The 17,399-nt window shown below is 29.0% G+C and overlaps 1 protein-coding gene across 1 annotated transcript in view; it reads right to left on the bottom strand.

Moving 5' to 3' along the window:
- Nucleotides 1-17,399, bottom strand: part of LOC143228591 (proteasome activator complex subunit 4-like) — a 125,514-nt gene that overhangs the window by 28,552 nt on the left and 79,563 nt on the right. The window contains 9 exon segments of the mRNA XM_076459817.1: nucleotides 649-801; nucleotides 3,318-3,443; nucleotides 4,169-4,238; nucleotides 4,681-4,937; nucleotides 8,439-8,568; nucleotides 9,809-9,862; nucleotides 11,865-11,902; nucleotides 14,079-14,270; nucleotides 14,805-14,933. Of these exon segments, the coding sequence (XP_076315932.1) occupies nucleotides 649-801; nucleotides 3,318-3,443; nucleotides 4,169-4,238; nucleotides 4,681-4,937; nucleotides 8,439-8,568; nucleotides 9,809-9,862; nucleotides 11,865-11,902; nucleotides 14,079-14,270; nucleotides 14,805-14,933 (1,149 nt within the window).

Here is a 17,399-nt window from a genome sequence, read left to right as displayed (position 1 = left end):
AGTTAAACATAATTGTGATACAAAACACCAAACTGTAATCTCCAATCTTCTGGTGTTACTGAGACATATGCAGTAAAGAGAGGTGTGAAAGTCTTTTGATATTCATTTAAGAGGTTATGCAAGTAAAACATGAAAATCACATTGCACTTGGACTGACTCAGTGGAGAATTCATAAATTTCCAGATAAATCTTCAATAAAAGTTTTAATTTTAAGAAATCTAATTTTTATGTACAACAGACTTGTAAAGTTTACCTGAAAGTAACTACATTTTGTGAAAAACAGGCTCGTCAAGTTTACCTAAAACTAACTACATTTTGTGAAAAACAGGCTCATCAAGTTTACCTAAAACTAACTACATTTTGTGAAAAACAGGCTCATCAAGTTTACCTAAAACTAACTACATTTTGTGAAAAACAGGCTCGTCAGGTTTACCTAACTATATTTTGCAAAAACATTCTTAGTAAATACAGATACATATTATGTATATTTTCAAGGTTATATTGCAGAAATAAAGTTGGCAAAAACAAACAAACAAGCCTGCATAAAGATTAATTAAATGAATAATGGTTCATCTCATTTATCTATTTTTCTTCACATACATAGAGCCCCACATGGCTACAGGTATGTTAATTTTATAAATGATGTACCTTTTGAAAGTTCCAATGTTTACTTCCTCGCAATAATCCAGCAATAACCTCAGATGCACACCGCTGGGAACTTTCTTGTGGGTCTGCAACTTTCTTCTGCAAATGGCTTATAAAATAAGGCAAGAAGGTGTCTCCAAAGTTTCTAAACAAACCCTGAAATTAAAATGTAAATGTGTACTATAAAACTCATTAAAAAGTACCTCATAAGCTACTGGAAATTTCCAGTCACAATACAAAAACAGAAAAATAGAGTAATTCACTAATTTCTACGTTTTAATATATTATTTTATTCACTAATCGAGGGCTTATGAAAAAAATATGTTACTGAAGGAAAAAAGCAACCAGTTATACAAATGCCTTAAACTAACAAAAAAGCAAACTTTGTAAGTAATAGTACCTACATACAATGAATCATCATAAAACAGAAATATTTTCAAATACAATATTCTGCTTGCAATGTTTAAAACATATGTCAGAAAATGCACTATTATAATATCCCAATCATTTTTTGTCACAATCTCCTCTTACAGCCTCTTGTATCTAAAAAAATCACATCACAAAACTTCATTTAGTTAAATTTAAATCTCTATTATTGAGTGAAGTGCCCTTGTTTCCAATAAAAGACAGCAAAAAAAGGAAATTGGGTGAGTCTTTAACCTTTACTGGATTAGAAGGATATCACTGATATCCAGAGTTTTCCTTTTTACCATTGAAATGTTTAAATAAATTGCATGGAACTTGGTACCAACTGCTTAAAAATTAATACAATCTAAATCAGTACAGCTATTACTTTTGAGTATGAAATATTGTTGAAAGATGGTACTGTATTAAAAAAGTGTCAGACATTCTTCACCTTAAAATTTCAATTTACTTTTTGTTTATCAAAAAGCTCCATTTTATATATTTAGCCATTGTTACATGTTATAATTTATCTCAGATAATTCTCTGATTTATTATGTCATGTACTTTACATATTACAATCTTAAATAGCCAGAACTTTTAGTTTAGAAGTTCATTGAATTTTAATATGTATCAAATTGTCAGAGTTACAACATTTGCCAACAAGATTGATAAACACCTTTTTTTTCTTAACACAAATATATTTTAATATGCAAACAATAATAAAATTTATAATAACAATTATTATAAATAATGATTTATACATACAAGAGTTTTCCAAACTTACAAAGTACATCAAATATTCTATCTGGTCTAAAACTGAATATTTTATAGATGGTCTAGGTCCACAATGAGTGAATTTAATTCTGAGCTTGTTACAACTTGCTCAAGCAAGCTAGCTAGCTGCATATTCTTGGCTGGCCTTACATCACTTACAAGCTGACTTTTTACACATGAAGATATTAAATGTCCTCATAGAAATACTAACATTCGAAATTAATTCACTAAAGTTATACAGTTTGTAATCTATAAATGTTCCTGGTTAAATTCTATAATTTTCTGATTAATAAGTGTTAATCACAGTTATAGCTTCCAAGGACTCTGGTATACTTACTTTAGCTGACCAACAATGTTCTATTACTGTTTCTTTGTGTGTTGTGATACCTGACTTTGACACTCATTAAGTGAGACTATTGAAACTTTACTTGGCAGCAATATTCAAAGATATGCTAGTGCTTTTGTACAACATATATTGTTGATTCTTCCTTTTGAGAATCTTCTACAAATTTAGAGAACAGGTGGGGCATGTGCAATATAAATTTAGCAGAATACACAAAACTGATATAAACATTGATATTACAATAAATGTACAATAGTAAATCCATTACACCAGTTTCAACTACACTAACATATTCCTATTGATGATTTACTTTACTAATTGCAGTTGTCACCACTTTTAGTTATGAATCATAAAAGAAAAAAAACTGACAAAAGTTATTGTTGACCAAGGATGTCACCTTTCAAAATAGCTCCACACTTACTTTTGTCAGGCTAGGTTTTGTTATTTTACCTAACAATATTCTGGGTTAAGGTAAGTTTATATCCAAATTATTCTTAATAAATACATTATTTTCATTGTGAACATTGTTTGAATAAAATAAACCTCCCAGTGTATTGTTCATTAAATATAGATTTGAGTCATCAACATATTTAGTAATTGCCTACTGTACTAATTAAACCTAACTCAGCTTAAATTATATGAAAGTAAAAAATTTCTATACCTCTCAAATAAATATAATTTAGCACAAAAATAATTTTCAGGAATGAAAAAATATCTAAGTAAATGTTCTTGTACAGTTAATTAGGAAATCAGTAGAAATGACTATTTTTCTGATAACTTATAAATTACAAAATGCATGAATTTTAAATATTAATATACAAAGTAGTCACTGAATTTATTGTTTCTAACATGATTACACGTGTTCTTTTGATGAAGAAAAGTACACTTATAATAAGTATAGAAACACCCTTTGGTCTAAACAATTTTTCCTTAACATATATATGTACACAAGTGGAGGCACAATTATCTACAAGCTAAACATATGAAGGTGTAACAAACAAAAGCTTTCACTGCTGGTTAGTGCATGTGATTTTAAAAATTTTTCCATACATTTTCTAATTCACTCTTGTTTGTAGCACTGTACTGAAATAAAACAACTATAATTTAGGTGAAATAATTATCAAAAAATTTGATCTAATGAACTTCTCACCTTAAACATGTGAAATCTTTTAGCATCAAACTTATCCTGCCCTTTTCTCTCCTCTAATGACAAATAATTCAGCAATTGATCTACAAACTGCTGACTGCTGAAGGCATCATATATCGCTGTTTCACCCTAAAGAATAAAAAAATGAAAAAAAATTCTTATTACTTCTACATTTATTTTCAGGACTATAAGCAAAATCTACATTTAACAAAGGTACAATAACTAAATATTTTGAACATTGTTTAAAAACATTCATCATACTTGAAAACTTACTTATCTTGCATTGAAACTGATACTACAGTAATTATTACAAAAGTTACATTTTTACAATAACAAATATATCTGAGAGAATAAAATAAAAAAACAAACAAAATGGTTAATTATTATTAATGAACAAAGTATAACATACACATGGAAGAAGAAGCATCAATAAACATGTCCAAAAAATACTTACAGACTGAAGTAATACATGGAAATATAAAAATTTGACTAACCCTAAAGTTTCCAAACTCTTCAAAGAACCCTTCACCAGATGAAATTTCAACATTTATAGAAAAAAGAAAATGTTTAAAAATATAAATCAGTCATGTATGAAAGCCACAATGTGTTACTTCAGCTGGTAAGTTTATATTTTTAACATTAAAATAATATTCATAAACTCAGTAGGACTGTTCACAACTGAACACAAATATCTTAAGAATATTTTACTATTAGTTAAGAATATTTACAAAACTAGAATGTAAATTTAAAATACTATTTTCAACAAACATTAACAAACAACAAGTTCTTGTTTTTTTGCAAGTCAAATGTTTTGTTTTTTACTTCCATTTTTGTTTAATCCTTTACAGTTTTACCTGTGATAGCACAGCTCTTTGTCGATCCAAAGGTGGTTGTTTGCTGTCTGGGGCATAAACCTTCAACTGCCTATAAAATTGTCATTTTCAAACTAAGTTATTTTATTGTTTCAGTGGCTTATACTGAATAAGAATTTGAGTAAATAAATTGCATCTACTAAATACCCTTGTATAACCATTGATAAAGTTTCTATTTAAGATCTAATTTAAACAAATCCAAATCAGATGACTGGTAACTCAGAAAGTATGTGAAAAAAAAACTTACAAAGAAAACAAAAAAATAATGGAAAATAAAAATATACACAAAATGGTTATCTTTATGAGCAATGATTATTTCTCAGAAACAATGGGTAAAAAAACCCCAAAAACAACAGTACATTAACCAAATAATGCTACTAATTTTTAAGTTGTATAAATATTGGTAATACCCATATTTTTTTATGGAAACAAATCCATTATTTCTATTTCTGTTATACTGATTACAACTGATGAGAAAATGTTTTAATAATTACCCATCACATATATAAAAGCCCACATGTGTCTTGTGAACAAACTGATGATTATCCCATTTCTCCCGAGTATCTGGTGGATTTAGGCTGTTATACTGCAGCCATAAGTTGGCTGGCTTATCAATCAAAGAACCACAGCCCTCTAACAAGGCAGGATGAAGCTGTAATGAGTTGACATTCACTTTCGAGATATCCAATGTTTCTACCACATGGCATCGTTTTTGCTGTTTCAGGATTGCAGCAACTGCAGTGATGGCAATCTTAAACAAGTCCAGGAATTCATCCATTATGAAATGTTAAAAATTCTGAACCTCCAGAATTAATAGTTTTATAATGCGTAACTATAACTTTCAAATAAAACTTAACAGAAACAAAAGAAAAACAACAACAGTACAATCAAATGTAAAAATTAAATCAATGTATTGGATGTAAAACTGTTTTATCTCTTGCATTTAATTTACAATTTTGAAAACTCTGATGACAGTCATATTTCTAAGTATCAAATGTATACAAAGTCTTCATAGTAACTGAAAGTAAACAAGTTTGTGAAAGCTCTGACTGAAAATTAAAGGCAAAATTACTAAAATAATAACAATGGTTTCAAAAGATCAGTATTTCATTTTGTTTCATCTAAAGGCACAAATTATAAAGGTGATATTCATTTTGATTTTTCGATTATACATGTATTTTCACTCTCTTTAAACAATTTAAAATTTGGTTCTATGTTTGAAACAATTACGTATCACAAGTATTTTGATTTAGTGATCTGATCTTTCTGTAGCTTAACCTACACTTAGTTTTATATAAAACTAAATATTTTTAGCACTGGTAAATAAAATTGTTAGATTGCTTAAAAAACCTTGAAATAAGAAATAGAAAATATTAGATTATTTTCACTTCTAAATTTCTTATATGAATGAAAAACTGACTTTTGAAATTTTCTGGGTTTTTAATACATGGAATTTGTCGTAAAACAAATGTAAAAAACAAAAAATATATTCATGCATACATGTATGTGTACATATTACATTTCTTCATTGTTTTTCATTTATGTTTCAACCACTTGCAATAAGATGGAAACTATATACATAACCTTCATTTCAACCTATAGGTCTCCCCCCTCTTGTAACATTTGTATGAATTATAATGTCAACACATTAAACCTTCTATAATTATTTCAGGTTAACAAAAGTCATTCAGGGTAGCCTGAAGAATATCTCAGAAGGTCGAAACATTGTTTTGTACTTTATTTTAATTAAAGTTTCAATACCCATACCAGCTGTCTTTAGAATACATTTTTACTTCAAATGGGTTTACTTCAAACATAACAGTGGTATAATAATGCCTGTTAGAGTATCACCTACTGTTGATTCAAACTTAAGAAACTGTGTGTCTGGTCTAAATAGAAGTTATCAAAGTACAGTGTTGAACTAATGTAGAACTCATTTTATCATATGTAGGATAAAATAAATTCATGGAATGAGGTGAAGAAGAAAGAGAAACAAACAGATGAAAAAAAAAACATTAAAATTTTCTCATTAATAAAAATATTCAACATCCAGATTATTTAAATAAACTATATATATATAAAACTAAACTTAAAATTTTGATACATAATATAACCTCAGGAAATAAAATTCTGTGCTATAGTTTTAAACTACTAGACTGAAAACATTTACAAGTTTCTATACCCTAGTTTATACTGCCTCAAAGTAATAAACTCAGATACTTTCAAGTGTTTAACTGAACTTCAGAATTATCTCAAATTCCTCAAGAAAATACTCTTTAAACATTATAGCTTACAATAAGTTTCAAACAAAATGAAATACATGATTGCAGATATTATATTTTTCTTAAATCTACAGTGGTAACTATAAGAAAGCTTACATTTCATATATGTATGTTCTTACTGTAATTGGCATTAGACATGTGGCATTGTTCTGCCCCATAAATACATCTCCTTACACAATGAGGTTTTGCAAAAATACATGTATTATTACATAGTTTTCCATTTCACAAGCAGTGGTATAACACTGATTAACAACATACATCTTCCACTGAATACATCACTAGTGACTTTTCTTATATTACGCATATGTATATATTAACCAGAAAACCTGTTCTCTGAATGGGAATGAATACAGATGGAATTATCTCAGATCCTACAGCATTATCAAGCTGAATAATATTGTTAAAACCTTTGGTGGCTAATGTCGTTTTTTCAAATCACCATGTAGTCCTTGCTCTGGCTATTGTTAAAACACATGCCCAGAAATTTAAAGACTTTTAGTTTAATCAAAAATCTGTCCAATTGTATATAAATTACAGTAAAGTTTCAGATACTAATTTTTTTTATGTCATTCAGAAATATAGTCACTATATTTGAAACTCTTAGTTATTCAGAAATATAGTCACTATATTTGAAACTCTTAGTTAAAGGAAGTATGGGGTCGCTAAGTATGTGAACTCACTGACCTACACTTACAAGTTATTACAACAAAATAATACTGCTAGAAAATTACATTTTATTTCTCTAGATATAGATTGGGCTCCTATGCAGAGTCAACTTCTATGTGTAACATTAAATGATATTGTGAAAGGCAATTTGTTAAAACAACAAAAAGTTGTTATACTACAGAATTTTACTAATTTTTAGATCTCACGAAACAAAACGTTAGTCTTTGTAGCATAAATTGGAATGCCATTTCTCTTAAGATCTATCTACATAAAAGTAAGCCATAAAAACTGCCAAAGAACACAGATGCACATGTATAGTTATTGCCAGATGAGAACCTTACTCATGTTTTTTTTTTTTTTCAATTTTCATAGTTATGTAATCACAGGCATTCATAATCCAGAGGAAAACATTATTTAACATTAACAAGATCTGTAAAACTTCTTTACATGATGACTTGAACACTTGCTGCATTTGTTTGTTCAGAAAAATAATCGTGATATTTAAATGCTTACTTTATAAGTATCAGTTTTTACATGTATTGCATGTTATTTCTTTTCCTGGATTAGCTGATGCTTCCATTTAGTAGAAGAGGAGGAAACATTATACTACCTAACCTTTATATCACATAAAACTACAGACAAGTGTCTGTAGATTACAAAACCTCCCATCATCAAGTGATCAATCTGTGCTGCACTCATGAGTATCTTAAATCTCTATGTTTGTGCTGTACTCACGAGTTTCCCTAATGTCTATGTTTGTGCTGTACTCATGAGTCTCCCTAATGTCTATGTTAACTTTGTACTAGTTTCCCTAATGTCTATGTTAACTTGCTGTACTCACGAGTCTCCCTAATGTCTATGTTAACTTGCTGTACTCATGAGTCTCCCTAATGTCTATGTTAACTTGCTGTACTCACGAGTTTCCCTAATGTCTATGTTAACTTGCTGTACTCACGAGTCTCCCTAATGTCTATGTTAACTTGCTGTACTCATGAGTCTCCCTAATGTCTATGTTAACTTGCTGTACTCACGAGTCTCCCTAATGTCTATGTTAACTTGCTGTACTCATGAGTCTCCCTAATGTCTATGTTAACTTGCTGTACTCACGAGTCTCCCTAATGTCTATGTTAACTTGCTGTACTCATGAGTCTCCCTAATGTCTATGTTAACTTGCTGTACTCACGAGTCTCCCTAATGTCTATGTTAACTTGCTGTACTCATGAGTCTCCCTAATGTCTATGTTAACTTTCTTGAAACCACAACTATACTTTTTTTTTAAATGAAGCATAGATCAAATTACTAACCTTACGCATCATTAAAGTGTCATGAACAAGATGCTGGACAAAGAGTTTAACAGCTTCGTGCGGAAAAGCAACATCATGTCGAATCAACATCTTCAGCATTATCAGAGCAAGATGATTATGCCGCCAATGACTAGCAATAAAGAGATATTATAAAACGTTATAAAAACTTTTTATCTAATTTATCTATTACTGACTAAAGCACAAATAACATAATAAACATTAGAAAAATTACACCAAGGCTCTTCAGTGTATTCTACTTTTGTTACATTATTAGTCAAGTGCAACTGAATAATAAATACATAGACATATAGAAAGTTAAAAAGTTTAAAGCCTTTTAAGCTGAACTTGCACAGAGTATTCTAGAAAGAACTGCAAAGCATACATTGAACAAACTTAATTAACTTGCTCTTAAGACTAGACAGATGTAATATTTCTTTCTACATACACATCTGGAAAAACCTGAGTTTGTAGTGACATTGGAACTTAGTTCTCAGACTAGCAACTGAAATGAGTCTTAATTTTTCAAAGAACATTATTTCTGATTCAGGAAAGAAAAATAATTATAGAATATTACATGAATGTAGTTATTTGAACACTTAGTGTTATCTGCTAGTTATTCTACATTATTGCAATATTGCAGTTTATTAAAAAACTACAACCATTTAAAAACTTTAACTTAATATCCTAACACTCATTGTGTGACACACTTATCACAGCAGCTCATTTTCAATAAACACTTGCAAAAATAGTACAACTTAGTTGTCAAAAACAACTAAAATGAGACATAGAATATATACAGTAATTTGGCCAGTTAATGTTAGGATCTAATGAAAATGGAAGCTTGCTGAAATTGTTTTTGTATTTATACAATAGTAATAATAATTAATAGTGGTTCAACAGTTGTAATTAATGTTCTGAATTTATAAAAGCCTAATAAAAAAAAAATTATTATTTGATAAGTTATAAAAATGCCTGAAAAAGGAACAACAAACCATCACAGGTATAAATAAAGAAAACTGGTGATATATACAATTTACCTATCCTTCACTGTTTGAAGAGAATTTTTAAATATAACTTTCTATATCATATATACTTGTAATATTTTAAAATGTTACTTTTGAACTAATGCAAGAACTAGCATTGTCTGAGACTTTTTCTGACAAAAAATATGATGCACTTATTATATCATGAAAAACAAGTCTATCATACACTTTTGACGAAAATGTTTCACACAGTACCATCTATTACATTACTTCAAGACTTTACACATCCTTTTTATGCCTGAATTATAAATTTATGTCAAAGTAAAAGTTATTTCGTTTGAATAACAAAAGTACAAGTTCCTCATGATTTACAAGAAACACACTCACAGGTTTCCATTTTCAATCAGGTCTACTAAACTTTTCACTAGGTCCTGGTAGTTACTGAAATATAATGAAAGTAATACAATTATTGTACTAACAAAATCACTGTTCCAGGAGTTGAGGTGAAACTCTTTGATTAACATTTAATTGAGGACACATCTTGTATATCCACAAACTTTCCTCAGTGTGCAGCATTTCTTTGATATCTGCTCTCAAAGATGTTGAAATGTTTAAAAGTGGCATTTGTCTTGCAGCCCTGTAAACAGTAGCAAAGGATGAATGAATGATTATACGTCATGTTTTGCACATGCTCTTTAATACATGAGATCAAACAATGTATTGTGGAGCCCACATAGCCAAAGTTATACCTTGAACATGAAAATTTATTGATGATATAAGAGTATTGCATTATAGGAATCCTGTCTTTATACTTGAAATAATTACTTTAACAAAATATCAGTTTCAAGGCAATTCTACATTTAAAATATGGGTAAATTTTATTATTCAAAATAGATTTAAATTTTTCCTTAGTTTTATAGGATGGTTACTAGTAAGTGGTAAAATATACTAAAGTATATTTTTCCTTTCAACCTGTTTACTAATTTTTGGAATGTATAAAGCTTATAAATAATTCCTGATAACACTACAATATCAGTTAAATGAATGGGGAAATTATTTTTCTATAAAAGAAACCTTTATGTTTTATATTTATTCACAGAAAATCAAAATTAAACTAATTATGTTACAAGCCCAATGAAATAAATATAGAATTAGATTCCCTTTAAATTCAAAAGGTAAAAAACTATCAAAATGAAAATACTGTCTTTAAAAGTTGGTTTGCAACAGCACATAGCATTAAAACTTCTATCTAAATTAACAAACTTAGTATCCAAGAAAGGTAGGCTGTTTGTTCAACTGTAAAACTAATATTATTATTTTGATTGTTCAGATAATTTTGAAGTTCTTAAATATCAGGTTTATTCTTAAAAATTATAAAAGTGTCATCAACACACTTTCTATATCTTAAAGCTTTAAACTCTTCCAAACAACCTTTTAAATTACTTTTTGTGATAATAACTTAAAAATATATCAACCAAACATGGTGCAACACTTAAACCCATAGACACAGTATCAAGATGTTTATAATGACAACCATTAAAAAAAACAAAAACATTTGACCCTTTGATGACAACTCCTAAGAGTTTTATAAATATGGGTTTTGTTATAGCCCTAACAACATTACAAATTTGTAAACTAAAATTACTACTTAATTCAATTACTTGTCTTAACAATACATTTGTATAGAAGGTCTCAATGTTAAGACTGGTAGTACAGACAGGTTCATTAAAAACCAATTTAGATACATCTCTAGAAAATTCAAAACTATTTTTTGTCAGAAATTCAGCAGTTATACAAGATAAAAAAGAAACAAACACTGTTTCATTTAAGTAATTATTTTAAATATGAAGGATTCTACAGTATATTGCTCTTACATCATATACAAATTCATATCTCCAAGGTGTAGCTCTGGTATGTGGGTTCTAAAGTACATTATCTGAGCTCACATATTAAATAGTATACACAAAACACAGCATATAATAAGTTGTGTATCCTGTGCCACTGTTTACAGAACTGTGACACAAATATCATTTCTAAATGTTTGAACATCTTGGGGAGTGTGGATAGTAAGAAATGCTACAAACTACAGACAGTTTGTGGATACACAAGATGTGTCCTGAATTAAATGTTAATCAAGATCCTTGTTCATAACCTTAAAAATATATGACTTATAAATATACAGTTTCTTGATGTGGATTAAAAACTAGTGTTAATACCTACAGATTACCAGAAAGATGCCACAATCAGTAACCAAAAAATGTAACTTAAGAGAGATTACAGACTTAGTAGATCTAAATTACATCAGAATAAATACATACAAAATATATGATACTGTGTTATATCACCTAATGTTCATTTCATTCTTTGTTAGTTCTTTTCTTCTCCTTCCTTAATCTCTTTGTCAGTGGGACATTCCAAGGACGGCAAAGGTTTTGTCCCATGCCAGAGTGCCATTGCAGCCTCCAAACAGCTTGCTGAAACCTGGGTAAAGAGGAAAAATTTCTTACTTCAACAGAGGATTAATTGAAAGAAACCTTTTTTTTCATGTAAATATGCTATTTCTAACAGAAATTACTTTTCAAGCATAAAAAAATACATTTATATATAATGAAAAAAATTATAGTAGCAAATTTTTATTTTACATTTGTTTAATTATAACAAAATCACAAGACCCATAAGGCTATATATGCTGTATAAATAAAGAAATTAACGTTTCATATTAAACTGAAATACTGTATTTCTTCACTTTGGATGTAAACATACTTTAATAATTCACAAAAATAATTAACGTTTATATCACATCATTATACTTCGATTCCATAAAAAATAATACTAAATAGTTAGAGAGAAAAAACACAACAATTAATTAGTATCACATGGGAAAACAGCATTGCATCACTAAGATTTAAACTTACTCTTCCAAATAGGAAAAACACATTAGAGTCTTCGCACTAAGATATATTCAGTTTAGCCAGTCAACACTGTAACGGATTTACTGTTGTACATTTATTTTAGTGCCTATGTTTGTTTCTGAATAGTTTTCTTTTTTGTATGTGAGATATATTCTTGATTGTGTGTTGCTATCAAATGTATGTACCTTTTAATATTTCAATAAATATCCTAAAACAACTTTTGTTTTGCATAAATTTTCACATATAATTTACTTTTAGAACTTACTGTCCTTTCCTATCCTTTAGCAGTTATTTATTGCAGAACACCTTAATGGGTGTCCCTGGCCAATATTACCACATAGTGGGCAGACAAACTTTAGCCCTTGACAGAATGTACTGGTACTCACATATTACCCTATCCCTATGTAAAACAAGCAATTGGCTTGAAAAAAAAAAAAAAAAGGAAAAATTGCTAAACATATAAAATATCTATCTTAAAATGTAAATACCACATAATTACCATGTAATTGTTTACCTAAATAACAAATTTCAAAGTGAGCAACAGTGCTAAAGTGGCAAGGAAGAAGCAGCAATAACACTAAGAGTGGTTTGACTCACTATATAATTCTTTGCAATAACTTTAAAATAACAGTACAGAGAATGTACTTCAAAATCAATCTTTCCACTGGTTTTAAACATCTAGATCAAATAAGTATAACTGGCTGAGAAAAGCACAACTTTAAATACATAAAGTAAGTATAGCATCTGCCAAGAGTTCAGAAAAATTTATTTCTCCCTTCTCAAACGTGTAAACAGACCAAATAACCTAGATTACTTCTACATGAGGAAGATTGGTACAAGTTAAGAACTGTTCAAATTTAACACTTTCTGAACTTGTGGAGCACAAAAAAATAAAACAAAACTTTCAGAATTTTTCTGTAAGGTTTATTTTAAAATAAAATAATATAAAACTTCAAACTATGTTGTAAATTTTAGTGCTGATTTCATTGATAAAAATGATCTTAAAATACCTTAATTAAATTTTAAAACTAAGTAAAATTTTGTGACATTTTCAGAAAAGTGTCACTGTGAGAAAAGACTTAAACTACGTTAAAAAAAACTTATCGTAAATAATACGAGATTAATTTCATGTTGCCATATGAGTTACCACAGGAAGAATTGTTTGCGTGTTGCCAAACATAAAGCTGAACAATGGGCTATCTGTCTTTACCTAATTTTTAGTATTATAAACCCTCAAGACTTGCTGTTGAGCCACTGAGGGATTTTAGTGGAATAAAAATGGAGTCATCAAATAACTGTGTATATGAAGGAACATCAATTTCATATTCCCAACATAGATAAATTACACTTATCTTTAGCAGGCTTGGCAATTTCTAAACTTATTCAGAACATCTGTTTTCAAAATATCATCACATGCTAATCAGTGACATTATCTTTTAGATGAAAACTGAAGTTACTTCGTTATTCTTTGTATGGTATTTTAAAAGCAACTGCCAAAAAACTTAAAACATTTTAGAAAATAGCATCAATAAAACCAGAGCTAAGAACCATGTTCAGGATTAGTGTTAAGGTTCTTCTGGATGTTTAATCATTTCATTCTCATTCTTCTGAAGACTTTAGTTACCTGTTGCTACACATTTTATTTTATGCCAAAGTGGAATATCTAACAAGAAAAGTATCACTGTTTTGATTAAACATTTAACTGCAGATTCACATGCCAATGAATACTAAACTATTAAACACACCTTTAACTGCAACTGAGGTGTGTTCATATACTTTTGTATGTTTTCTGAAATCTGGTTAAGCAAATTAATTATAGATGGCTTCTCTGAATGCTGTGCCTGAATAATGGCAGGCCAGGTTTTCTTCAGGACATCCCAGTTATGAAGAATCAAAGGAGATTTTTGTTTCTGGCCTAGAAGAATGAACAATGTACCCTAAAATGTAAGAGAGAAAAAATTCAAGAGTTAAAATAAACAAAGTTTCATAACAGAACTAGACAACTCACAGAAGTATTAAGATACACAAGCTGGTGAATTATAATTAAACTATAAAATATATCCAATATTAAGCATTTACAAAACTTAAATAAAACAAGGTACAGCAATAAAACTAATGTTGTGTCTTTTATTCAATTCTCATAACGTGATGAATGTTAACACTTTACACTGATATACTCTTAAGAAATCAGTTTAAAAAGTAGAAATGGAGCTATTATAAGCTACCAAAATAACAAAATATAGCTGTTTATTTATTTTATATATTTAATAAACTAAAAGTTACTTATATTATTATAAAAGTTTAGCATCACTTTGTTTGCAGTATGAACTGTTTAGATTCTTAAATTTGTATAAAAACAACGTGCAACCAGCTGACTGAGTACAAATTTTAGCAAATAACTGGAAGTGCTCTAAACTTACAAAGAATATGCTAATAAATACTGAAAAACTACTTACTTTAAAACTACTTACCTTAAACTTTTCATGTGAAACAACAGTATCAACTGTGAGAAGATTCAAAATATCAGGAAGGAAGATCTTGTAGGATAGTGGAAATAACCTAAAGCAGGTCTGTAGTGTACTTTGGGCTTTAATTCTTACCTGTTTAACATCATGAAATACACACAGGTAAATTTAGGTGTCTTCCATTCAAGTTTTTTTAATAATGATTAACATTCAATTTAAAATACCCGTGAACATTCTTGTCAAATTTACAAAATACTACAGCTGAATTGTGTTTATTTACTGCCCTTACATTATTAATCTAATTTTAACAAATAGCAGTTATTAAAAATTTAGGTTTAATAAATCATTCTACTAGAGTACTTCACAATACAGATCTAGGTTAATACTTCAGTTAGAGTCGAAATATACAAAGAAATATATTAGATATACACACAGTATTTTTGACAGTTGCTTACAATTCTCCTTAAGTATAACAAAGCACTAAACATTTTATATACACACAGACAATAATATATATTAAAAGCTGACTAATATTAATTAGTGTTAGCAGTTTCAATTAAAAGTAGCACTGTATCTCTAGACTAAGATAAGCTGACTTGCCTGGCATATGCAACTGTAAAATAGTATATGATCGGGTCTTATTAACCTGTTCAGTGCCATAGACGAGATAACTAGTCCAAGCCGAATGGTAACACAGAGCACGGACGAGTTAATTCGTTCTCAATAATACCAAAGTTCAACGCTAGATGTCAGCACCACACATCATTTCACCAACTTAAAAATTGTTTCACTTTTGATCCAAAATGGCATCACAAAAAAAGTTACAAAATGAAGAAGCATTAGAGTTGTATTGTAGCAGCTGAAATACTTGGCAGTCAACAGGTTAACAGCAACAAGTATGCATATTGTGGTATTATGAACAGTAGTAAATAATCATATTGCGAGTTTTATTAACAACAATAAGTAATCATATTGTGGGCTTTATTACCAGTAATAAACCTATTGAAACCTAGTATCAACATTTTTCATCAGTAAAAATTTGATCAATTCTACTAACTACTAGAATTTCTTACTGCATACAAATTACTGAATACAAGTCTATTGCTATAATAAAAATAAACAAACATTTCTGCTTGAGTAGTTACATCTTCACAAAATATTTATACAGTTATACAGATCATGTTGGTCTTATTATAAGCAAATGCATTAAGACAAGAGATAAAGATGTTTGCTTAATGAGTTTGTTTTGAATTTTGCATAGAGCTACATGAAGGCTATCTGCAATAGCCATCCCTAATTTAGCAGTGTAAGACTAGAGGGAAGGCAGCAAGTCATCACCACCCACCCCCAACTCATGGGTTACTTTTTTACCAACGAATAGTGAGATTGACCTTTACATTATGATGCTCCCATGGCTGAAAGGGTAAGAATATTTGGTGTGATGGTGATTCAAACCCGTGACCCTTGGATTACAAGTTGAGTGCCTTAACCATCTGGCTATGCCAGGGCCCTAATCACTGAGAATAATTTTCATTATGTGCTGTATTTTAACAAAGAAGTTATAAAGCATATTTTAGTGAAATATTGTTATCAAAAAGTTAATCTGTAGTTATTATTTGCAAACCATACTGTAATATGTGTAAATATTATTTAACACCATATTAACATTCAACAAAAACCTATACTATCTTTCTCTTATCACTTGTCAATACAAGTAATTACTTCTTCAAGATTAAATGCTTTTACTTTTCTTCATGTTAAATTCAGATCAGTAAGTTATACAGCTGAGGTAATGTTGTTTTTATACAAAAGTTTCAGGGAAAATATCTATTGCTGATTTTTTCAAACACTTTTGGTAAAAAACAGTATTTGTAAAAATAAAAGGTTTAAAGTTTATAGAGTAAAATTAAGTTAACTAGCTTAAAGAGTAAGAAAAAATACAATTAATGTACAAATAAACTACAGTAGCTAACATTCTTGAAGGATTTATCTCATTATATGATGCAAATTAATTACACTTAAAAAAAATATTTATTGTTGTTAGGAGTGACTTGTATTACATCTTGAATGCACATGAATATTTTTCTGCTTAGCAGCATGCAATCAAAATATACTGATTTCACTTCAAAGTTCATTTAAATCACATCTGGATTACTGACTGACTGACTACATGCAAAACACAATCTTTGTTATGGTCTGGGAATTTGAAATATGCAACTTGACTAACAAGTATTACAAATTTAAACAAGGTTATATACATGCAAGGCAATCTTTATTATGGTTTGTGTGCTTGGAATATGCAACTTGGCTGACAAATATTATAAATGTAGACAGGGTGATATGCATGCAAGATTCAGATCTGAGAAAGTAAAACTCAGTTTGAAACAGCTTCTGCACATAAATAAGTTAAAGAATCACACTTCTTAAGTGAAGAATTCAGCTCACATCTGATTAATTAGATTCAGATAATAAGGCAATGAATATTTCTTTCTTGATCAAAAGTAAATGTGAATTTATTGATATACATGCTTATATCACACACTTAAAATATAATGAAAATATATTTTATATTATTTTGTTAATCTTCTGTATAAAGTCATA

Source organism: Tachypleus tridentatus, chromosome 10 (assembly GCF_004210375.1).
Source record: "Tachypleus tridentatus isolate NWPU-2018 chromosome 10, ASM421037v1, whole genome shotgun sequence".
Lineage (NCBI taxonomy): Eukaryota > Metazoa > Arthropoda > Merostomata > Xiphosura > Limulidae > Tachypleus > Tachypleus tridentatus.
This window is presented reverse-complemented; position numbering and strand designations above follow the sequence as displayed.